This window comes from Clarias gariepinus, chromosome 3 (genome assembly GCF_024256425.1).
Source record: "Clarias gariepinus isolate MV-2021 ecotype Netherlands chromosome 3, CGAR_prim_01v2, whole genome shotgun sequence".
Classification (NCBI taxonomy): domain Eukaryota; kingdom Metazoa; phylum Chordata; class Actinopteri; order Siluriformes; family Clariidae; genus Clarias; species Clarias gariepinus.
The window spans coordinates 10,999,971-11,024,942 of NC_071102.1; the positions used below are offsets into that span (position 1 = coordinate 10,999,971).

Below are 24,972 nucleotides of genomic sequence, written 5' to 3' on the forward strand. Positions count from 1 at the left end.
GGTTTGAATAGAATTTTTCTTCATATATACTGTACATTCAATTGATCTGGATTATGATACATTTTGCCTAATCAGTCTTTGCATAAAAATGGGTCAGTCGAAATTTGCTGAAACACTACAGGAAAAGAACAACATTCAACCAGATGGACTGAAGGTAAGTTTGTACAGTATGGAGCAAGGAACTCGAGGCACAAGGCTGGATGGGTTTCAGGAACACTGGTCTCTCTCCGCCAACACACACACACACACACACACACACACAAACACACCCTCACACACTCAATCAATCATGTTCTACAATACATGTCTTTAATCTTTGGGTGAAACCGGCGTACCTGGAACAAAAACCACAAAGCATGGGGAGCAACCTTCACAAACACAGATCAGAGGTGAGATTCACACCCCTAATCTTGGAGTGTGCACCCCACCCTCACTCCGGTGTCTCATATATCAGGTGATCATGTGACACTTGATGTGGTTTTGGCCACACTCTTATTCCTTATTTCTGGGGTTATGCATACTACCTGGAAATGTAGTATAGTTTTTTTTAAGGTTTTATACAAAAGGTGTATGTTTAATGACATTAATCAAATAACATAATTGGATTGTATGGTGATGTAAATACATTAGTTTGTCTAATGCAGAGACAGGTTACCCTTCTTGCTTGTTTTTGTGTTGATTGGCTGAGAGAGAACATTAAGCTAATTGGCTCAGAGAGAGAGAGAGAGGGGGGGAGTACATTAAGCTGATTCGCTGAGAGAGAGAGGGTGCTGAACTGAGTGACTGAGCGCGAGCACTGAGCTGATTGGCTGTGAGAGATGGAGCACTGAGCTGATTGGCTGAGAGAGAGCACTGAGCTGATTGGCTGAGAGAGAGCCCCAGTAGACTTCCAGTCAACAAACTTTTCAGCTGTTGCTTCAGTACACTTTTTCTGAAATACAGAGCGGTGCAGTGACAGTGCGTGCTCCAGCTGTAGCAGGGAAAGCAGATGGATACACGTTAACGCTGACGTTAATACACGAGTAATACTGCTGTTTAAGGACTAACGGGAACGTCTGTCGATCAGCTGAACCGGGATGGCCGCCCTAAGCAGTGTTAACCTGAAGACTTTGGAGGACTTGACGTTGGATTCGGGATACGGCGCGGGAGACTCGTACCACTCTCTCAGCCTCTCCTCCTCCAAGTCCACCTCTCAGCTCACGTCCGCTGCTTACCGGGCAAACCGATGCCGCCGCTCCGCCTCCACCAACAGCCGCAACGACAGCTGGGACTCAGTGAACACAGTGCCAGAAGACCCGGAGGATATCTTCTCCAGATGCCCGCGATTGCCGGAGCTCGAAGAGTTCCCCTGGACGGACGACGAGGTGGAGCTCGTGCTGCGTAAAGTCTCCGGAGCGCGCGAGCGCTCACCTTTCACGCGCGACACGGCGCGCGCGGTGTCCGCGCTGATGCGCCGGCCGCTGTTGCGCGTGGCGCGCGAGGCGCAAAGACTGAGCGTCCTGCGCTGCAGGTGCACGCGCTACGAGGTGCAGAGCGCCGCGCGGATCGTGCTGAGCTGGCCCCTCGCCGACGCGTGCGTCTCGGCCGCGGCGCGCGCCATGTCCCTGTACAGCATGAGCACAGGAGAGCTGCTGCGCAGGAGCAAGTCCTCGCGCTGCGGTCTCGTGCTGTCCGTGGGGCGCTTCTTCCGCTGGATGGTGGACACCCGGGTATCAGTGCGCGTCCATGAGCATGCAGCCATCTGTCTAGCCTCGTGCATGGAGACTGTCATGGAGGAAGTCGGTGCCAGGGTGCTGACAGCGTGTGACGCGGGGAGTTTCGGGTGTCCGGTGCCCGCAGACGCTCTGGAGGCTGCAGTGAACGGCGACCCCGAGCTCTACGGACTCCTGCAGAACTACGAGCATCTGATCTGCGGGAAAAACGCTAACGGTGAGAAGGAAATCAGTGCAGTGTTTAACCTTCAGGGCTTGTGTACATTGAGTGTTAGGGTTGTTGGTGATGCCTTACACATGACATTCATTTGTGGTAGTGCATGCAAATGAAGGCAGTATTTAAGATTTAAGTATCTTAAAGTTGCTGAAGTCATATTTGATGACTTGTTTCTTGTTGTTATTTTAGTTGGTAAACGTTTTATATATGTAAAAGTATGTTTGTTTATATTAAGTAGGTTAGGGGTTAGCACTGCTGCCTTGCTCCTCCAGGGTCTGGGTTCGATTCCTGCCTCTTGTCTCTATGCATGGATCTGGCATGTTCTCCCTGTGCATGGTGGGTTTCCTCCTGGTACTCTGGTTTCCTTCCACAGTACAAAGACATGCAGGTTAATTACAGGCTCAAATGGCCAGTAGAGTGTGAATGAGTTTGTGTAGGTGTGTGGATTGGCACCCAATCCAAAGTGTAGTCTCCAGGGATAGGCTTTAGGTTCCTTGAGACCCTGTACAATATAAAGTGGTGTAGACGGTGAGTGACTGAGGTTTTAACCTTTCGGGGCTTGTTTTATTGAGTGCGAAGGTTGTTGTTAAGGCTTTACACATAATAATTTGTGGCAGAGCATGCAAATGAAAAAAATATTTTATATACTTTTTATTTCTCATAAGTCTTAATGACCTACTTACTGTTGATAGGTACCTTATTTGACAGGGTTTAATCAAAAAGGTGCACACTTTCATTAAAGGAAGGTGGCATGATTTCTACGTTTTGCTCACTTAGCCTTAACCCTTTTTTTTTTTTTTTTTGGGAGTGTATGATGATGGGCATCAATTTCTGGCCAATAAAGTGGGGTTGACTGTTTTTGTTGATGGGCTGATTTGATTACTTGATTAACTCAGACTAGCACAACACCCAACATCATGCCCAATTGTCACTGTCATTGTCACCATTGTTACTGATGTGCTTAGAATGGTCCATCAGATAATATCTCGTCAGTGGTGGTCTAAGGGTGGTCTCATTCCACTGATGAACGGGTTCGAGGGTGTGACACACTGAGTATAGAAACAGATTGGCTTAATCCAGTAATCTTACATTTTACATTTAAACATTTACTGAACAGGCTGCGAGGGCACAAAAGCCCATTGTTCTGCCCTGCCTGTTCTGTGCCAAGCTGTACACGGATGGCAGAGTAAGCAGAAAGTATTGAGTGAAGGGGGCCAGCATACAGGGGAATAAAAAGCCATCACAGTGTTTTCTCCCTGCTCTGGTTTGAATCAGCATTTGGACCGAGTCTGTGTCAATCTGGCCCTGCAAAACTGCTCTGTCTGACAGCGCTTTAATAAAAGAGAACTTGAAGCTCAACGGTTTAGGAGAACAGGCCGGGGGACATACTGTATGTGTGTGGACGTATTACTGTTGTAAAACATAGCCCTGAAATAGAATAGATTGCTTTCTTCCCCAGGATATTGCATTAAAAGTGAACAGCATTAATGAGAGATTCCAGGTCTGAGTGAACCGAATGTCGTTTTTAAGAGCCTCCAAGGAGAAATTTTTGCCTAATTGAATCACTCACACACACTTGCTCTCAGTCTGATTGAATATGACAGGTCGGTTGGGCAAACAAGTTCCCAGACGTTCACGTCTTCATTAATTTTTCCACATGTGTGGCTCAATATCAGTTCTGTTTAAAAGTGAGCTATCAAATATGCATGTTTTGATTACTTGAGAATCCATTTAAAAAGACAAGCCTGTAGATGCACAGGTTAAAAAAAGGTCTTCACATCACCAATGTGTTTGTTTTTCACACTGTGTATTATTACCATACATATGGACAAACTTATCAGTTGCTAGTGTGTGTTTGTGGCCGATTAGTGGCTGGGAGAGTCGAGGCACCACTACTTATGGAGAACAGATTGAGACATGCAGGCTCACGGCTGGCACACTCGCTTCCACACAAAAGCAGCCCTCTCATACACTGAACAGGCCCACATCTGGAAGTCTTTAAGACCTAAGTGACCTCTTTGACTCCTGTAACAGAATGGCCTCATTTTCTAGTGTGTGTGATATTCTACACTCTTGTTCATTCATCTCTTTTGAGCAGCAAATATAATCTGTATAGATTTCTGGCTGCTCATTTATTAATAATTTATTAGAGGAGGAAATGTCTAATGTATAATAACTAAAAGATGATTGGATAGATTGTCTGCCCTGCTATAGACGTACAGTTCAATTAATCTTTTTTCCTTTATTGACTTCCTCCCTTTTTATCAGGAAGCCTGGAGCTAATCCCGGCCTGTCTACATGCTGTTTCAGCACTTTTATTTTCGTGGATTCTTTTTTTTTTTTTTTTTTTTTGATTGCGTAAGAGCTAGATCTTTAAACTTGCAAATGGCTTGGATACGTCTGTGAAATTATGATAGGCCTCAGCTGAAATTATATTAAACCCACCAAAACCTGGAAGCATGTCAAATATCAATATAAAAACAAGGATTTCCCTCAAAAAAGGAGGCTGGACCAAGGGTGAGGCTTCGCTAAGATATTTCTTAAAACCACTGAAAGCTAAGAGCCATCTGTTTGTCTCATTAGCCGGGTTTAATTTCTTCACTACTCTTCAACATTTAAGATGTAAATCAGTTGGTTCTTTATGCTACAAAGAGTTGACTGGGAAGTAATTTTGGATAAAATGGATAAAAACCAGCTTCTCCACATCTAATTGTAGGAAGAGTTTATTAACAATCATAACCATGACGAGACCACACCAGAACACCAGCGTGCAGATGATATCAGCAACATCAAGTGGAAAACCCGGAGTGAGTAAGCATGCCCTGCGGCTAGAACCTAGTTTTTTTTCTTACAATATGACTGAAAGGAAGTTGTGGTCTTTGTGAGTAAACAGTGAGGTTTTCTGAGCTTGACAGTAATGGCTGACCGGATATTTGCGAGAGGGGGAAAAATGGGGATTTCAGGTCTGGTGGCCCCATTGGTCTGACTGGCTCTGTGGTGGGAACCAGGGTTAGGTCTGAGTGTTAAGCTTCACAATAATTCCTGCTTAATTACCCTCATAAAGCGTTAAGCAGACACAGCCCAGTTTGTTTGCACTTTACAACAAACCGAAGGAGTTGAAGCATTTCCAAAGCCTGTGCATTTAAAGACAGAATGTCTGCATTTAGTATGGACTTTTCTTTGAAGACTATTTTAGCTTGAGTGTATAGCTCGTATAAAGCCCAAAATAATGTGTTTATTAAGCTCAAGTTAGGTTGATTAGTGCATAGCAGCTGCATAGGCTTGAACATTGTTTTGCCTTTTATTCTTATGCTTGGACTGTTTTCTAAAACCCACGTGCAAAGCTTTATATAAGGCTTTATTTGCACCATGTACCAGCTGACCTAGGCAAATGTTGCAGCCTGAGCAGAGTGAGGAAGAGGCATTTTGCATTGACAGCTGGTCTTCCTTCCACTGACCTTCCTCACCTCTCAACATGCTGGTCTGGAAACAAGTGCCACCTGGTCCAGAGAGGTGCGATAAAGCCTAAAGATAGTATGAGTTTATAGAAGTGGCACTTCTTTGTGCATGTATAGAATAAACAGGAATCGGTCACACGTTTATTGTAAAGTCTACCTCTGCAGGTTTATATGCTGACTCAGCTGTTAGGTGGGTATTTTGAAGTGTCATGTCTGGCAGGTGTCCCAGTGAGCGCTTTCTAGAGAGACCTCTCTTAACCCTGACTAATTCTGCATTAGTCACACCTCAGGCGTTGTCACTTTTTTTGTTGTAGCCATGGAAGCTTGCCAACAAGAAGTGTATGAATTATGAATTCATTATTAGAGTTCATTATGAATAATATGCAGGTAATCAGAAATTGAGGACACAAGGCAAATATACAATTTAGTTATTTATTGCAGCTGTTAGAGTTTTATTATTGTATCACATCTTTCAAAGATGTCTAAACTGTCTAAATATTTTCACCATACTGTAGTTTCTAAATTTTTTAACACAAAGTTGCTAAAATATAGCTTATAACAGCTTATTATTATATGGCTGCACAATTTAAATAAATCAATAATTTAAAAAAGTCATGTTGCAATTATATTGACATATATTGCAATTTGTAATTTAAATAGCAATAATTAAACATACCGTTTCATATTCAAACGCAAGTAATGGTACAGATGATCTTACTAAGCGGATGTTTGCTAATATGGACCCATTACCTCAAAAGTATTTTCAAATGTATAATACTTAAAATATTGACAAACTCTGCATTAATTGCACTGGTCCGTGTTGCGATTTTATTTATGCAATGAATTGTGGAAAAATTGTGGACCACTATTAACTTAAATAAAAGAATAAAAATGAAAGAAGTAAAATAAAATCACAAAGTTTTATTCCATGGCTCTAGTGTAGGGTTTATAGATTCGAAGTCTGGCAATGTACCACTCTGCATACTTTTAGTTTTTTCTAGGTCTTTGCATCTCGACAACTTGAGCACCAAATGGGCCAAGTTATTTATCATCATGAGCTGTAGTGTCCATTAGAACCACACAAAAACTCCTCCCCAACTGTAAATATCTTTGTGTCAAAAGACTCCAATTCAAAGGTCTAAAACAGCTCATTAATAATAAAACCTGATATTAACCGATCATTAATTCCATTCCTGACCTCCCAAAAATAATTCCATAGTTTTATGTAGTTTGGCTTTTAGACCCCATTACTCATGACAAGACCAAACCACAGGTGCGTCATAAAGACTGAAACCCAGCAACACCTCAGGACCTTCAAACATTTCATATAAGCAGTGAATTGCACACACACCACGCACTTTCTGAGCACTCGTGTGGGAATAGCACATAAGTGACTCCTTTTAGTACTTAACAACTAATAAAAGTTAAACGAGGTGTTAATCAGCCGGTGATGGGAAACAGAACCACACAGATGTGGGCTGAAATAGAGCCAAACTCTAATTTCTTTTAAATCTCCGCCTCATGATTGACAGTTAATCATACAGCAAATCAAATCAGCAGGTTATCCAAGACCTACAATTAGTCCCTGCACTGGGAACGCTGTTTGGGTGTGAACCTTGCCCTAAAATGTATGAGTAACGACAGGTGTGTCAGCAGGGTTTCTCACCGAGCAAAATGACTCACATCTAAGTTAATTAAAAGCAAGCCATACACCTCAGGATTTTTTTCCTTTAGCTTAACTATCAGCGTTCGTGTTATTTAATCAGCCTATAAGCAAAAAATCATATAAAATCTAAGAAAGACTCTTTAATTTGGGATCATTTATCATATTCTATACTTGCCATATTATTTATTTAGTTAATATTAATTTTCACATCTGGGCGAACCGCGGAGAACTAATGACCAGATGTCACCTATCTGTAAGGCCATGCTTAGCAGTTGCCAAAGCTTTGATTAATATTGCCAAACTGATGCGGTTAATTACATCAGACCCTCTCTTAGCGACCGACCTGTTAGCTGGTGAAAGCATGATGGATGGTGCTTGATAAATCATATTATAATTAGGAAGAGATTCTGCTCGCTGCTTAACCCCAGACCAGGAAACCCAGGAAAAATGTGTTGCCATATTTTGAAATAGAAACTGCAGCCTTCTTCGAAAGCAGCTCACGTGTTCAGGGCTGAATACAGGGGGCAGATGTTAAATCTCAGGAAGAAATGCTAAGCTACTCCTGGTTTTTCCATCCCATCCTCGACTGGAGTTGAAAGGGAAGGAAGGTTGGGTTGTGGTGTTAAACACCTCTGCCAACTGGCAGGCTAGGATTTTATTTTCGGCCACACTCTGCTTTTTGTCTCCTGCTGGAACTGGAGAATCTGTGGCAATGAGTTGAAGATGTTAGAAGGGATAGGGTGAGAATGTGCACTCTGGTTTCCATGTGTGACATAAACCCACAGTTTGTCCTTTTGTCAAGAGATTTTAGGTAACAGAAGGATTAAGCGAGGCCTGGGACAGTCTGTGCATAATAGTTCAGAGATTAAATAGACAATGAAACATGATGAGGCATGCTGTTCTAGGGGGAAAAAAAATCCACGACAGGGTGGTGTAATGAGGTCCGTTGTGATGTTCAGCTTTTAACTGTTCCTAGTTACTACTTACTGTTGTGTGTCTAGTTGTTTAATGTTGTGTATCACAACAGGTATAGCAGCTAAAGACATTCTCTTTTTTTTCTTCTCTTTAAACCAGCAAAAAAAAAAAAAAAAAAAAAAAAATACAGCTTTTCATGTCACCAAGAAATTGTAAAGTGCTAACCCAGTCAAAGTTTTTAGTTGTCATGGTGACGTTAGTTTGGCGACATTACAGACATTGGGCATTGGGTTGTTTTTAAAAATTTGAATAATTTTAATGTAATGAGGTCGGAAAAAGATTGACAGCATGACAATGGGATAATGTTGGACGAATGCAACTAACACAATTCTGCAAAAACAACTTCAAATCAATACTGACACCAAACCAATGCGTGATTCAGTCGCTGCAGTGAAAGCACTGGGTGATGAACACTGGACCACCGGCAAGCATGCTGTCAATTAAAGATGGAGGAAAAATTCAGTTACCTGTCAAAATTCTTTTGTGTCGCATTTCATGTAATTGTATATATATATATTTATTATTTATATAGGGTGGTAATATGTTGCAGTTTCTCTATAATCCTACAGGTGGTGTGTTCTAATCTAACAGAGGTAACATTACAACACTAAGAGACATGTGAGATATATGCGCTATGGATTTTTAAAGCATGTTAGAAACTTAAAGGACCATGGAAGTGGACAGGCGTTGTGCAAACGGACGTTAATCGGCTCCAAACAAAAGTTACAATATCATTGTTTTGAGGTTGTTTTTGCAATGTTTTGTTTGAATCATTCAGTCAATGTTATCTCAGTGTCATTGAAAGTTGAAAAAATAACTTTGATTAAATATTATTAACACTCATCCAATGTTAGGGTTCCTACTGCAAAAAGGCTTCTGTCCTAAAAACTCTCCTGTGTAAACATGTATTTACAGAGAATGACATTCTCTATTAAACTTTTTAAGACTACATATTTATCTCTACTATCTGCCATAAAAGTACCTGTAAATGAACTGTTGCTATAGAGTCAATAATGTATTTTTAAAAAAAGCATGTTCATATGAACCTGTCGTTTGAGTAACTGAGAGTAACGGAGAGCTGCTGTTATAGGAAGTTAATCAAAATTTCTTAGCAATCAGGTTTAATAATTCAACAATTTTATAAAGTAAATTAGAGCAGCATTAATAATGAGGGTGTAGAAAGAAAGAATAAAAGATGTCGTTCATAATATACCTCAGAGAGGCTATAGTGGGTATGTGGATTGTTTTTTATTTTATATATATTTTTTATTTACTGCAGAAGAGAAAATTTCATGCATTCTATATTTTAACAACGCTATTAAATACTGCTTATACTATAGTGATTCTCCTGTAAAGTTATATTCCTGTTTATACTGTATGTAAAGAGAAGAGGGGAGAAAAATCTGAACATTAAATAAGACTGGAGCCTTTGTACATGTGGGTTAAGTGTGTAAGCTTTTCCACTGCTACTTTAAAACCCAGCTTAAAAAAAAAAAAAAGAGATCCCTCATTCTAAGGAGAAAAGCAGGCTTGCGTGAGTACACAGACAAACTCATCCAGGCTTCATTTCCCTTTGGTGTTTCAGAGTAAGCAAGCCAACATACATGTTCATATTCAAGTAACGCTCTAAAAACCTCAGCACGGTACACAAGGGCTGATTGAGCCTACCTGTGCAGCACACTCGCACCATTGTGCCCTGCTCAGTACGCCACTGTTGTACCACAGGGTTCCACTCTGACTGACTTACTGTTTCACACCACTCTGCCTAAATGAGGGAAATGGGCTGATCACTCATATTTAGGCAAATGAGGATGGCTGCGTTTTGGGGTTTGAATGGACTTTCTTTCAGTCATTGTTCGGTGAATAGTAGGCTCTTTTTACCGAACCTGAAATATAAATAAGGCCTACACACAAACATTTGCTCTCACTGAAAATGGGTCAGGCCGAATCAAAATCTAAATAGTGTTTGAATCTTATAACAGTGGTGACCTGGACTGAGAGGAATTGTGTTTAGGTCTGTGGCTTAATGATCTTCAGATGTTTAAGGGTTCTGGTTATGAAATATGGATTATAACTCTGTATTTTGAACATCAATAAAAAAATATTTTAAAAAAATGTTTTATTATTATTTATCACCAGTACTATATTATGGTGAGAAACGTGTAAACTAAAGCCTGCATGGTCATCCGGCAAGACAACACAGCAGCGGAATTACTAGTGGAAAATGAAGTGTGATGACAGTTCCCACAGTAACAGGTTATGATCTGTTTGTTTATATACCCAGTTATGTTGCTCCTTCTGTGACTGGTATAACTAACTAACCGTAACCGGCAGAGTTAATGTAATTAACAGGGATAAAATTAGTTTTAAATTCTTACCAGTAGAATAATCAAATTAGATTTGTCACATACAAAATGAAATGCTTGTACGACTGCCGCGTGACGTAAAAACAAGGGTTCTCTGCGAGGACAGTCCTGATCAGTCCATCAGCTTCACTTTGTATTTTTCACTTGTTCTGCTTTAGAATATCAGCTAACTTCAGCTGACTCTCAAATAGAGTTAAACGGAAAGCTAGTGCACTAGGTTGTACAATTCAGAATGACTTAGAGGTGATTACAAAGTTAGACAGTTGTGTTGTTTAAGAAGTCGTAACATTATCAGATGTCTTTTCTTGATGAAAGCGTTTCTGTGATTAGTTTTGAACATGGGTTTTGGCAGGCAGCTGCTCTCTCCTCTTACCAGTACTGTATAAAGCGTTTTCATTGGTAGTTAGTGAAAATACTGATTGTTTAAACACCTATGATGTGGAGTGATACTTATAGATAAACGTCCCAATGCTGTTAATGCTTCTTGTCCAATCAGATTGCCCGGCCTGAACTAACTGTTGTATAAGGTTAACTATAACCTACTTTTGCTTTAAGTCTATGTAAACAACAATATTAATATGTAATAAATGGAAAAGGCAGCATTTAACTGAGGACCTACAGTATCACTTTTGACATGGAATTAACAAGTTTATTTAAAATACAGTACAATAGCCCTCCACTCTAATTTTCAGTCAGAACTATTTCATTTTAGACATCAGTAGACGGTGGAAACGGGATGGTTTTTTTTTGTTGTTTTTTTTTGTTAGCAACATGCTAGACCGCTAAATCAGATGACTGATCAGCCATAAACATTAAAATGCAAAACATTATGCCAATACGCGTTGTGCTGCCTGGGCAGCTCTGGCCCCTCGGGGCATGACTCCCAAATCATGCCACACAAGACGTGAACATGTAGTGACAGTTCACAGGAACCTGCATAGACAGTGTTTTAGATTGAAGAAATATGTCTCACAATCCTTTAAATATCCCTCATTTAAAAGACCTGTTGTTTGTGCTATTTTCTAAAAGGTACTATTTTAAAACAACTATGCAGCTAGATACCTTGGTGAGTTTTTGTCGATGCTGGTGCTTTAAGAATTAAAGGTAAGTGCATTATTCTGCATTAATTATGTGCTCAGGAATCTGTGTATCTATCTATAAGCTTGCCAATCATGTTCATATTTAGAGTTTCCATTCCATTTTTTTTTATCTCCATAGTTAGTAGAGTTCAAACTATTCATTCTAACAGACTATCAATCTAATAGGTTAAAGCAATTAAGGAAAATGTGATGTAAGTGATGTAAGTGCACTTTTATCATAAAAAGGATTCTATTTACTACCTTAATGATTTATTTAACCGAGGAAAACTTGAATACTTGCTTTTATTATTGACTATGTATTACACAACTGGTTTTAATGCCTCTTCCTGGCTCTCCTCAGCAGCTTTAGCCCAGCTTTGACCCACTGCACTAATACACATTTCCCAGCCTCCCATAAGCGGTCTGTGTGATTTGTAGTTCTAAGTGAACTAGTCTGCCAAGTTCAATGCCACTATTTTCATAGTGGCTGCGCACATGCATTTCCATTTCCCTCAATTCACTATGACGAGACCAGACGTGCATGTATGTGTCTCCCTTTGCTCTTGGGCGTGTGTGTGTGGCTGTTTATGACGCACATGTTAGCCTCAGGGCTGCCAGTGTAGGAATGGCTGGTCATGGGAATGGCGCTGGGTTCGATATGTTGGTGAACGATGGGTGTGGATGGGGGAGTTTGGGTCTCCGGGTTTACCACATACCCAGCTGTACAACACACCCTGTGGCTCTCAAAAAACAATCTAACCTTCGCAGAACCAGCATGTATGTAGACCAGGCCATGCGACTGCATATGCAAGGTAGCTGTCCTGATTTGAGGTTGAATGTATTTATGATATATATTTAAATTTGGGCTATGAGCTAATGACCATGATACGAAGCACATGTGAAGTAAAGGCTCTCCAGTGCACATTGCGGTCTAAGAATTACAGTCAGCTTTGGTTTCAACTCCTAAATGTATCCTAATGTTAAAAGCAAAGCAGTCTGAATTTATTGGTTGTATTATACGAGGGGAGTTTAAGTTTGATTGTACAAAATAACAGAACACGGTTATGAGAGTAAAAACCCCCCTTTATTTCTCTATATAATCCCCTGCTACACTAACGCACTTATCCCAGTGTTGCACTAGTACTTGGTAGCCATCAAGGTCGAAAGTTTCCTCAGTACCCTGGAGTCCATGAGACCGGGACTGCCTGCTTCACGTCTGAAATGCTGGCCTTGCAGGAACTCCTTTAATGGCCCAAACATGAGGAAATGGCTTGGAACGAGGTCGGGACTGTATGAGGGATGTGGCATTTACTCCCAGCCGAGTTCCTGTAATGTGCAAGTCGTGTTTATGAATGATCGTGTGTACAGTTCCTACAGACACCTCTGTCTTTTATCCATGGATTTTCCCCTCACTGAATGTTCACAGGAATGACTGCAGTGGGCTCCAAGCCACCTCATCCTACTTTAAAACCTTTGCATCATGCAGATGTTTTACTGCAGCCAAGAATTTCATCATAATACTGTGCTTAAAGTCTTGTGGAATGTCAGTTGGTTTTATGCCTCCATTTACAAGAAATTTCATCACAAATCCTGGTTTGACTTGAACACTCATCATATTTCAGTAACAGAACTTTTTCTGCTCTTCCTATGTTTCTCAGTGTCCATTTATTATCAGACTGGAAACTTGCAAATCGCATTACTGAGTTTTATATAGGTCATATTTTTTTGTTGAGCTAAGCATTTTCTGCTCACACCAGTTAAGTTTGTACACACCTTCTAATTTCCTAATTTTTTTTTTCTACACTGTAAAACACTCCTGAAGGCATACAAGATATGCAATAGTCTCTTCTGAACAGATGATATTGGGATTTGTCTGTTACTTATGCTCTGTGAAGCCTTCTTCAGCTTTAATCTAAGGTGCTGTTTATTAATTGGTGATTTCTGAGGCTCATATCTCTAAATAAACGTCTCCTTTGCAGCAGAGGAAAGTTTTGGTCTTGATTTCCTGGGAAGGTTTTCATGAGAGCCAGTTTCATTATGGTGCTTGATGGGTTTTGCAAATGCACTTGACAATACTGTTCTCGCAAAAACTATTCCAGGACAGATCTTCATGGCTTCAATAACTTTAATAACTTAATAATAACTTAATAATTTGTTATTGTTACTTACAGTAATTACCTAATTCCACGTTACTTCATAGTTTTTAAATAATCTAGTATTGATCTAGAATGTAGAAAACAAATCCAAATTTTAACTAGTACTTAAAGACAGCATTCATGACCATAACCTAAACATACCAAATGATCATCATCTAAATAAAGGTGTTTTCCCTATACCAACTTTGTGTGTTACTTGAATGAATGACCTCACATGCCTGTACAAGCGCTTACTTTAATTTTAAAAACAAATTTGTTCCTTCGTCCCCTGTTGGATCCCTTTTAAATACCTACTGAATGAAAATTCCCAGGGAAAGGGATGGATTTTAAATCAAGTGTATGTAAAAGAAGAATCCCCAAAGTCTTTTATTTTGCTTGGAGATGAAGATCATTTCTAAATCGGAGGCCAAGCCTAAGCTCCTCTTATTGTTCTGTTCAGGTTATGCTTTATATCCCCTGCAGTGTGAGAAAGTAAAGGTACATGTGTATTCCAGCGGCAATCGTCTGCCATTCAGCAACAGATCCATGACTTTATTGCAGGTACAGTGAGGAATCAGCAAAACACAAAGCCAGGTTTAGAAACATAAAACAGTAGCCGCCTGAGCCAGTTTCTTTAAGGTCCCACCATTCCAGTCAAACAAGTTGTGCATAGTTTATTCAGCAGAAAGAATAGCCAGAATTTGCATTTAAATTTCAATTGATCAATTAGTGTAATCACTGTTTATCCATGTATTTATTTTTATTAAGGGATCTGGAGCCTATCCCTTATAACTGTCACTTTAAGGAGAAAGAAGGAGGGATGATAGGGGAGTGGGTTGCATTGAGTTCACACTCCCTGAGGGATCATTGGAAAGAAAATTGCTGCTAGACTTCAAAGCTCTTCCTCTTCTAATCTCTAATAGAGACCAAGTCTTGTCGATGTTGTGACTTATTACTTTAATGGCACACTGGCTCGCTCCACTGACCGGTAATAACCTCAGACCTAGAGAACGATCAGTTTTACACCATTATGGGCCTAATGATAAGGCTTGACATGCTTGTCTTAGGGCATTGTACCAGCAAATGCACTGTATCTGTTATAATGCCATCTTGGGCTGTGCCTTTTATGCCATTCCTATCTTGCTTGATAATTAGAAATAATGACAGTCACATAATTCGACCTTAACTGTGGGCGTTCCTCCTTGCTAGCAGGGTTAATTCTGTAGTGTTTTCTCCTATCTGATTGTGGTTTTTGTGTCTAGGTGAGCTCTCCCTGCCAGCCCATTTCAGCCCGTATGCTGAGGGTCATGGACCAGGCTCAGAAGGGAGACAGGAAGCGTGTGTTCAGGTGGAGGTGCGGACGCTGGAGCAGGCATTGCTAGCTACCTGTGTGGGAAGCATCTCAGAGCTGAGTGAGTATGACCACCTTAAAAGTCCTCAAGAAATTCCTACCTAGAATCAATTAATAAAATCTTGGTTTCTTTACTGAATCTGTTCTATATTTCACATATTCTAGCATCGGTAGCTATGCTCAAGGAATACCAAAACAGTATGGAATACCAGTTCATCCAGTTGGGTTGAGATTAGGGCAGGTTACTTGAGTTCCTTGGCGGACCATTTCTTCATGGAGCTCGCTTTGTGCACATGGGCATCGTAATGCTTGAATAGATTTTGGGCTTCGTAGTTACTGCGAAGAGCCGTGATAACATAATAGCATAGAAAAACCCTCTAAACAATTGTGGCAAAAGTTTGGGAATTGCTCACATACAGTACGTGTATAACAGCCTCATCCTATTTTATACTGTTATTGGTTGCCAATAATTTTGGAGTTTAATTTAGACAGTTATGGGCTAGGATCTAATGTAATAATAATGAAGATTTCTCGAAAAAAAAAAAAAGAGAGTTAAGCAATCCTAAAAGCATTTAAGGAAAAATGTGAAATTGCTGTTTTCACTGCCTTTTCTTTTCTTTTCTTTTTTAAATCTCTTTTAAGAAGAGCTTCTTTGTGTCATTAAGCTTGTTTCTCGTGCTTGACTTGCCCTGCTCTAAAACATGTGGCTGGTGCTGCTGGCCGTGTGTTTATTTTCCAGCCCACAGCTCAGGGTAAAGGCAGCGTGCGCTCCTGGCCGTTGCTTGGTCCAGGCCTCAGGCGATCTGAAACACTCTGTTAGTTGTGCTCTTGCTACAAGAGCATCTTCTGTTTGGTCCCGAGTAGGGAAAAGGACCTTCTTTGTGCCTTGTGTTTGCGACAAACCTGCAAAATAACACCACACCCAATGCCCACGAGAGCTAAAAAGCAGGGCTTTGTGGTAGATCTATCAGAGATCATTCATCCGTGTTCGTTTTGATATGGTAATTAAGGAGTGAGCGCAGAGCGGCACTGTTAGCCTCGAGGCAGATGGGTTTCCAGTTATAGAGTACCACTTTTTTTTAAAGTCTGGCCAACATTTGTCCTCTCAAACCCAGTGCAGCGCTGGAATTCAGCCCCTATAAAGACAATATCAGTCCCTGTTTATTAGATCAGTGTCACGCTCCTGCGCTTCCCTCCTCTGTTCAGGGTGATGTTTTCTCCATGTGGCCACTTTCTCTTGGCTCGCGATTTTTTAATGATGAACACAGATAATAAGGAGAGGATATCTGGCTTCCTCTGTTTATCTTCTGCTCATCCTCCTTATGGGAATAACACAAGCATGGATTTCTACACAAGCAAAGAAGGCAGTGTTGATTTAGGTTCCCAGAGTGGGTTTAAAGACCTGCATTATATGTTTGGTCTCATTTCCACCTCTGCAACAAGCCAATGCGTGACACTGTACTGGATTGTGTTTTTGTACTGATTTAAGAATGCTAAAATCGTTGTTTTACCAACGATTGTAAATGTTTGGACAAGTTTAACAGGTTTAATGATGGATGGATGGATGGCTATTATTTGGTCTTCCATGTTGATCTAATGGTCTTTATAATTTGTTTCTCAAACGTTCCTCAGGTGAGAACCTTTGAGGAGAATGAGAATATAGAAAAGGATTAGGGCCACCATTGAAATGACTTTTATCTCAGAATTGTGCCTTTTTTTTCTCAGAATTTTGAGTCAAAACGCAAATATTTCTTATGGTGGCCCTGATCCTCTTGCGTAGGAAAACAACCTTCAGAGACAAACCAAAAAACCCTTACGTGTGTGGGTGGAGATAATCCACTCATTCATAAGCGCATTCTTAATGCATCTGTAAAAGATTTCAGAGCTTTTAAAATGACTTTTATAAATCATTTGTTGAAACATTTAGATCATAGCCATATTATGTTCCTATTTTGAGGTCAGAGCACAGCATATTTTCTGGAGATGCTGTGACTTAAGAGTCTTGGTCACAAGCCCACATCTGGCAAACAGGCCTTTCTTTTAATGTTCTTAGGTGACCTGGTATCCCGTGCCATGCGCCATATGCAGCGTCTGCTCTCGGGAGGATGCGTCCTCAGTCCTAGCCGTCCCAGCCACAAGCAGCAGCTCTCCTGGTCTTCCGATGCTCTGCACACTCTTTATTATTTCCTGCGCAGTCCACAGATGGAGTCCATGGAGAATCCGAACTTGGAGCCACCCAGGATGGCCCTGAGCAAAGAGAGGTGTGTTGCAGTACAGGACGTTATCTGACCTCATGTGCTTAACAGTGAACAAATGAACGTTTTAATGATGTATTTTCTAGTCAAATTCTTTATGGAACTAGATCTGCAAAGAATTTTTAAACATAATAAAGCACATGGAAATCCTTGCGCTGGCGAATGCCAATGACTTTAGCAGGTGTATTCACTTAAATTGAGTTTTAGTACAGTAGAATAAACACAGTAGCTGCTTCGCTGGCTGGATTTGGAAGGAATGAAGCTGTAGCTTTTTAAAGAACTGCAAAATCAACACACCAAATCCCCATTTTTTTTTTTATTACAAAAAATAGAGTTTGAATAGAGTCCTGATAATTTTGTGTGGTTTATTAACACACCACGGAGTAACTTTACTCTGCCAGTGATGCTAAACGGCTAAAAGAATCTGTTCTTCATATAGGCCGTTCCCTTTGCTCCCCCCTCTGATGGAGTGGATGCGCGTTGCGATGGTTCACGCTGAGCATCGGCGAAGTCTCTTAGTGGACAGCGATGATGTGAGACAGACAGCCAGGCTACTCCTGCCCGGACTAGACTGTGAACCCAGGCAGCTTAAGTATGAAAAATCCTATAAACGTTCTATAAATGTTCTCTTTTCCATCATTTATTAACAATGTCATTTGCTTTTATCTTTTTAAGGCCAGAGTGCTGTTTCAGCTCCTTTAAGCGTTTGGATTCTAGGTCTGCATTAGACAAGTTCAACCTGGACCTGGGATTCCGCATGCTCAACTGCGGGCGCACCGATCTGATTGGTCAGGCCATCCAGCTGCTAGGTCCTGATGGAGTCGATACCATGGATGATCAGGTTGGAACTATTTCAATATAGAATTCCGCCCCTTAAACAAGCCTATTTGTCCTGTAGCTTGTCCATGTGGCGGAAAATGTGAACACAAGCGTGAAATATTGAATATGGATTTCGATCGGCCAGATTGGGGAATTTTCACTTAAACTATCGTTTTTAATTCCATAATCACATCAGGTCTATAAACAATTGTAAACCTTCAATCTTGATGAAATAATTTTAGCTTGGTTGGGAAAAAATATAGGACTAAAAACCCTAATCATTTTAACTTAAATACAACTCGGCTTATAATTAAATTGGTCCGTGGTTGTAAGAGACGCTCCAGCAATATCAAAAAGTGTAAAAATGTATGTTATGTATAATTAATAGAACTAGTTGAAGTCCGGTTGAAAACATACTTTTTTTTTCTGAGAAAAAGTCCAAAAGGTTCTATTCATAATCCAACAAGGTTTCTCTTTCATAGATGTTTTCCAGTAGAAATTCTTAGCTTTGAACTGTTTTTAATGTGAGGCAGAGCTCTTGATTTTATGATGCAGGAATGAATTCAACTAACTGTTTGGTTTGGTTTTAGGGCATGACCCCTCTGATGTATGCATGCTCAGCAGGAGATGAAGCTCTGGTCCACATGCTCATTCATGCAGGCGCTAATCTGAATATAGGGGTAAGGAATGACTTACTGTAGAGAGTACTTACACGTAGTTAAGTTATATCGAGACTAAAGAGAGATTCTTCTTGCCCTTTAATGCAGGTCCCTAGCTGCTCGTCTAAACACCCGTCCGTTCACCCTGACAGCCGCCACTGGGTGGCGCTTACCTTCGCTGTGCTGTACGGACATTTATCAGTGGTACAGGTGAGCTGTATATCCTCATCCGTTCATTATGACTGTATTGCTTTGCAGTGAATACATTTGTATTGTTACTGAAACGAACAGCTGAGTGTTCTAATGTTTATTATGTTAAATCTAACTTTTTTTTTTTTTTTACTTTTATTATTTAGCTGCTGTTGGATATGGGGGCTGACGTAGAGGGCTGTGCTCACCAGGGTTCGGCAGAGACTCCACTCCAACTGGCATCTGCTGCTGGTACGAATTGTACAGAAAGGAATAATGTGCACATACTTGTAGTTAACAACGTAGTTGTGTATGTATCTGTAATACAGCTTTTCAAAAAAAAAAAAAGTCTCACTACAATGTTTGTTTTCCTGGATGTGTTTAGGAAACTATGAGATGGTCAGCTTGCTGTTGTCCCGTGGTGCTGACCCCATGTTTCGAGTACACAGTGGGAGTTCTTTGACGTCCCTGTATGAGGATATGAACTGCTTCAGCCAGGCTGCAGCACATGGACACAGGTAGATGAACAAGATATTATTTGGAATCCAAGCTTCCCTTGCATTTTAGGAAGAGACTTTTCCCCTCTCAAACACCTGCTTTTTCTCTGCACTAGGAATGTGCTGAGGAAGTTACTGAGCCAGCCCCAGCGACTGCAGGAGGATGTGCTTTCTTTAGAGGAGATACTGGCTGAAGGTGTGGAAGAGATGCAGAGGCCAGACCAGCACTCTATATCCACTCCCAGTGCAGGGCTAGTCCCACCGCTGACCAAGGCCCGAATCCGAGCCCTGCAGGAGGCCAGCCTTCACAGCGCAGAGCATGGATACCTGGATGTCACCATGGAGCTCAGAGCGCTCGGTATGGCCTGAAGCAGAAATGATTTACATACTGATGGGTAGAGAGACGGACGGCTAGACGGGTTGAGGATTTGATGGGTAGTCAGACAGAAGTTTTGATATATATTGTGTGTGTGTCTGTTGCAGGTGTACCATGGAGGTTGCACATGTGGCTGGAGTCTCTTCACACAGCACAGCTTCAATCCAGAACCGAGTTAACGCTCTCCCTTCTGAGCGACTTCAGCTCTCTGTGGGAGGAGAAGCACTGTGAAGAGCTGATCTCTGATGGCCTTCCCCTACTCTTCTCCATTTTCACCACCACCAAGGTAAACAAATTCAACAGACAGGTGCGTTTAAGTTTGTGTTGGACATAAATCAGTTCACCTGTGGGCACATAATTTTAGGCTTTACCGGAACAAAAGGTCTTGTTTCAGTTTTATCTAGACACATCGGTTAGTGTTAACCGTAAGCTTAATAGTGTCTGTTTTTCTTTCCAGAATAAAGAGATCCGCGAGAAGCTGGGATGGGTGTTTAGCCACTGCTTCGGCTCTGCTCTCCTGCCTCCTATTCCACTACTGAAGAACACATCAGGAGCTCAGCTTGGTAGGCTAAGCTCAAGCCTGTCCTTTATAAACTGTATGACCTGTGTTTCTGAACGTGATCCAACACCGTGTAATTTATTTTAACACATAATACAACAATTTTTCCTGTTGCTCTATTAATTTTGTTTTTAATTAGCTAAGAAATAACTTTTAAAATCACTTTATAGTTCATTTAATGATGTGAAGTGTTAATTGACCAAGTGTTAATTAGATGTGTAACTTCAATGAAACATTTCGTGACTTTTGTTGTAGCAGCTGTAAACAGTTATTTATTTCGTCACTTTTTTTCGGCATTTTTTTTTCTCTCTGTCGTGAATCTACGTAAACCGGAAAATAAAAATCCACAGATTGTAAGAAAAAACCTTTACATCTGACTATTATAAAGTGACTATCATAATTATATTTTTATCCATTCACGCGGATCGTCCTCCATACGAGTCCCTGTATCAGTTCTGACCATGGAATTAATAAGTCAGTGGGACCAGAACACGAAAATAATATTTATAGCTGCTGTTGTAGAATTATTCTTTTTTTTTTTTTTGCATCCGCCTCCATAATAACCCATATTTCCCCAAAATGTGGCTCTCATTAATCATATTAATCCACATTTTCCCCAAAACAAATTTAAATACTTTGGATTATTTCCCAGTAAAGTATCATCAATCTCACGCACCATGTTTTATTCCCTAACAGACATCCATTTCCTGAATAACTCCGAGATGTCCGATGTGACGTTCCTGGTGGAAGGCAGGCCGTTCTACGCACACCGGGTGCTCCTCATGTCTGCGTCACAGAGGTTTGATGCTAAAATTCATTCAGCTTTACACCCTGTATCAACACATGCTGTGGTCAATATTATATACTCAAACGTCTTCTTTTTCTTCTTGTTTTTCAACCAAGATTTAAAGATTTGCTCAGCTCTAATGAATCAAATAGCACAGATCATATCATCGAGATCACAGACATCAAACACAGAACTTTTCAGGTGAACAAACACTGAAACAACAATGAAACGTGAAATAAACACTGTTAAATGAAGAATTTTTGTTTACTAAAAGCATAAAATTGGTCTTGCAGATGCTGATGTCTCACCTGTATGGTGGAGGAGCAGAGAACTCGAGTGCAACCATCTCCGATATGTTAGAGGTGAGAGAACTTTTAACTACTGTATGTATGTATCGACCAAACCTGCTTCTGGGACACTGGAGACTCTTTAAAATTTTTCTGATTGGTCAGAGGATTTTTTTTTTATATATAAGAGGAATTAAAAGTTTTTTGTTCTGCAAGGTTAAGATTAATGCTAAACATTGTTTCCATTGTAACAGCTCATGCATGCTCTACAGAAAGAAATTTTTTAAAATGTGTAATTATTAACAGGGAAATATAGTTAGTAGTCTCCAGTGTCAGAGCTTTGTAACAGTCAAAGGTAGAGCTAAACTATTTCTTAGATTGAGTGGTTTTCAGGATAGAGGCCGATTTACTTAGAAGGTTTTTAGCAGCCCAAGATAAAAACAGTTTGTCGAGAATGCATCCATGCCTGCATTAAATTTTTTAAATGATGCCATAATGTAATCGGTCATTTAAACACTTTGACGCAGTAACAAGGAAACCACTGATATTTCACAGAAGAAAAACAACACTCACTCCAATATGCATTGCAAAAAAAAATATGTTTCAGTGCTAATCACAAAAATAAAGAATGCAGCATTGCATTCGTCTCAAACTAAAGAGCAACCTGTGTTATTACCAGCTGCTGCCAGTGGCTGACTCCTTCCATCTGGGTGCCCTGAAGAGGATGTGTGAGAGACACTGCGCTGAGCGAATGACCATCCAAAATGCTGTGTCCATCTACCATGCAGCTGTGGTGAGTACACTTTATTTTAAACCCTAATTATAATACACACTGCTTTGTAATCTGTACTAGTTTGTACTTTTTCCCCCCCTGGCATTACGATTGCATCATCTGCAGTATAAACAAATTACTGTAAGAAATAGAAAGCAGGTTGCCAATAAAGTGCTATAACAGTTACAATTAAACATATTTACAGTACAGAACTGAAATATGTCATAGTATAAAATAAAGCATAACGCAGAACATTTGGTTTATACAGGTTATAAGGGTCTTGTTTAAGGACCCACTCGAATATGGTTTTGTTGGTACTGGGATTTAAAAGAGACCTCAACCACTGAGCCAGCACGATTAGCTCAGCTGACTTGATTAATGCACTATTTAAATGCATTGGTTTTGTGGTGTTAATTCAGTGGAGCTAGAAGTAGTTAAATCAATGCAAGTTCAAACTCACATTCAGTGCTATCACAAAATAAATGACTCATATACTGGGTTTTAAGTTGTTTTATACTTAAGCAATAATTGAGGTCATGTGGTGTTGTATTGAATATCAGCACGGCTGTGATGTCTTCAGATGTATTATGGATGTGCTGATATTTAGTACAACAGCATGACCTCAAATGTGTGATGTTGCTTTTATACAAACATCATTTATTATCAACAGAATATATGATTTGTCATATATAACTTCCACGACTGGTGGAACTAGCTGATGACCAAGTGTTAATTAGTGTAATTTACAGTTAGTGTAAGTAGTTTTAAGTTCTTACCAGTTTTACTTAGCATACAGGTGAAGAGAATAAACCATGGAGGTGGTTGACATTACTGCAAATCCTCTAAGTTTCTTTGTATATCTCCTCTTATAGCGTTTTAGAATATCAGCTAACTTCCGGCGTTCCATGGTTGAATCTCAAATCGCGTTAACTGTAAATCTAGTGCACTATGTACTGTAGGGTGGTCAGTCCCTTGTTCCACACAACAAGTAGTTTGATCAGGGGTTAAAGAGGGATTTGGGATTCAGCGTCGTGCTAGACGCTAGTTAGCTTTAGCCGTGAGTAGAACAACACTGACGGTTAAGGGGCCATTCAGAACAACTTAGAGGCAATTATAAAAGAGAAAGTGTTATCTAAGAAGACATAACAGCATCAGATCTATTTTCTTGCTAAAGCGCTTCTGTTACTGGTTATGAATGTTGATTAAACAGCTGCTCGCTTCTCTTTCCAATATTGCAGACTTTATTGAGTCTGACCTACTTTCACCCACGCTGGCAACCAACAATTAGTGTAATTAATGATGTTAGAACACCTGTGCGGTGATGTGGAGCGTTAAATATAGTTAAACATTCCAGTGCCTACAACAACCCAAGTTATGGTAAATTACTGTTAAATTTACAGCAATATTTTACATCAGTGTAACGCTAACAATGTTTTCTTTCTGCATTTGTTGTGCCCATCAATCAGACAAGTGATGCAGTGGAGCTGGCCGCCTTCTGCCAGAGCTTCTTCCTGAAGAACATGCACACGATGTTGCAGAGACAAGACTTTGAAGAGCTGCTGCTGGGACCTAAATGCAGCGATGCTCTGGAGGACCTGCAGGACGCGCTCATCTCCAGGCTTCGCTCGCTCTCCAGCGCAGGTGAAGGGAAGCGATAATCTGACAGCCAGATCTGGGACACGGACAACCAGGCAGCGTCTTCTTTCCTCCCATCTCTCACTGCCTGTCGGAACTGACTCTATCAGCTGGCTGGAGGGGCATTTTAGATAGATAGATTGAGAAGTGGACATTTTAAGCACTGCAGGACAGAGTATTAAAAGTCATTGTACAAAATACCGTATCACTGTAAATTACTACATGGGTAAATATTAAATTATGCAATTAAATACTTTTCTGCAGAAAGGCACACATATGGTATCCATACAGCAAGAGTGCAGAGGTTATACAATAGTGCCCTCTAGTGTACAAAATGTAAATCAAGTACTAATGTTTAAAATATGCAGGTTGTCAGAAAAGTCAGAAACCATTGAGATTAAAACTACCTATACTTTAATTTGGTATTTATTATTTACAACATATATGCAACTTTTCACCTTTAAACTCTCAAAATACTCCCTATGCTTCCTGACTTTTCACACCCTGTACATGGTTTTGCATACATAACATTTTTTATACTGTAAATATGTATTGTGTTTATTACACAAAAGTCTTACGCTGGTACTTTGGGACCATTTAAAAAAAATAATTTATTGTTTAGATTATTTCTCTGTAATCCATGTAATGCTTCATTTCTTTATATTTATTCATTTATTTCGGCAGTAGGACAGTCTTGGAAAGAAAAAAAAAGTTGTAGCACCTTATTGAGTTTTTCTCGATGAGGGCTTTATGTAAAACTCAACCTGGGGTTTTCTCTTTCAGAAAAGGTTCCAACCTTCCAAGAACCATGTATCATCCAAAGAACTCTGGAGGAACTAGAAGAGTGTAGTCCAGCATTTAATCATTTCATATGTCATTTTGTTATTTACTTATTATTCTTGTTAAATCGTTTTATTCTGTAAGCGACATGTAATATAAGACATAACTATAATCAGCAGTGTAAATCTGGACATGGTGTTTAAAGGGCGACATTTCTAATCTAAAACCAGTAAGGCTTTAGTGTCAGTCCCAGTACTCCCACTATTAAGCTCAGCTTCATGCTTAGAAAATATCATGTTCAAATATCAAATAATCCTCCCTTATGTTAATCGTGCTGGATAAAAACATCTGCCGATTGTAAATCAAAGTCTTTTCAATAAACAAGTGTTCACAGAGCT

At 40.1% G+C, this 24,972-nt stretch overlaps 1 protein-coding gene across 1 annotated transcript; it reads left to right on the forward strand.

Moving 5' to 3' along the window:
- Positions 1 to 943: 943 nt before the first annotated feature.
- Positions 944 to 24,944, forward strand: abtb2a (ankyrin repeat and BTB (POZ) domain containing 2a). Its single transcript, XM_053493500.1, has 17 exons — positions 944 to 1,929; positions 14,871 to 15,020; positions 17,013 to 17,220; positions 17,654 to 17,806; positions 17,890 to 18,055; positions 18,624 to 18,713; positions 18,801 to 18,902; positions 19,049 to 19,133; positions 19,267 to 19,399; positions 19,495 to 19,736; positions 19,862 to 20,040; positions 20,212 to 20,317; positions 21,010 to 21,112; positions 21,217 to 21,301; positions 21,394 to 21,462; positions 22,067 to 22,180; positions 23,626 to 24,944. Exons 1-17 carry the CDS (start codon positions 1,077 to 1,079, stop codon positions 23,815 to 23,817), a joined length of 3,030 nt encoding a protein of 1,009 aa, XP_053349475.1. The 5' UTR covers positions 944 to 1,076; the 3' UTR covers positions 23,818 to 24,944.
- Positions 24,945 to 24,972: the final 28 nt, after the last annotated feature.

Excerpts from the sequence above, each read along its gene's own strand:
- abtb2a (XM_053493500.1), top strand. The coding sequence starts at position 1,077 with ATGGCCGCCCTAAGCAGTGTTAACCTGAAGACTTTGGAGGACTTGACG. Across the intron at positions 1,930-14,870 it reads CTGCGGGAAAAACGCTAACG|GTGAGCTCTCCCTGCCAGCC; the intron begins GTGAGAAGGAAA and ends TTTTGTGTCTAG. Across the intron at positions 17,807-17,889 it reads TGTGAACCCAGGCAGCTTAA|GCCAGAGTGCTGTTTCAGCT; the intron begins GTATGAAAAATC and ends TATCTTTTTAAG.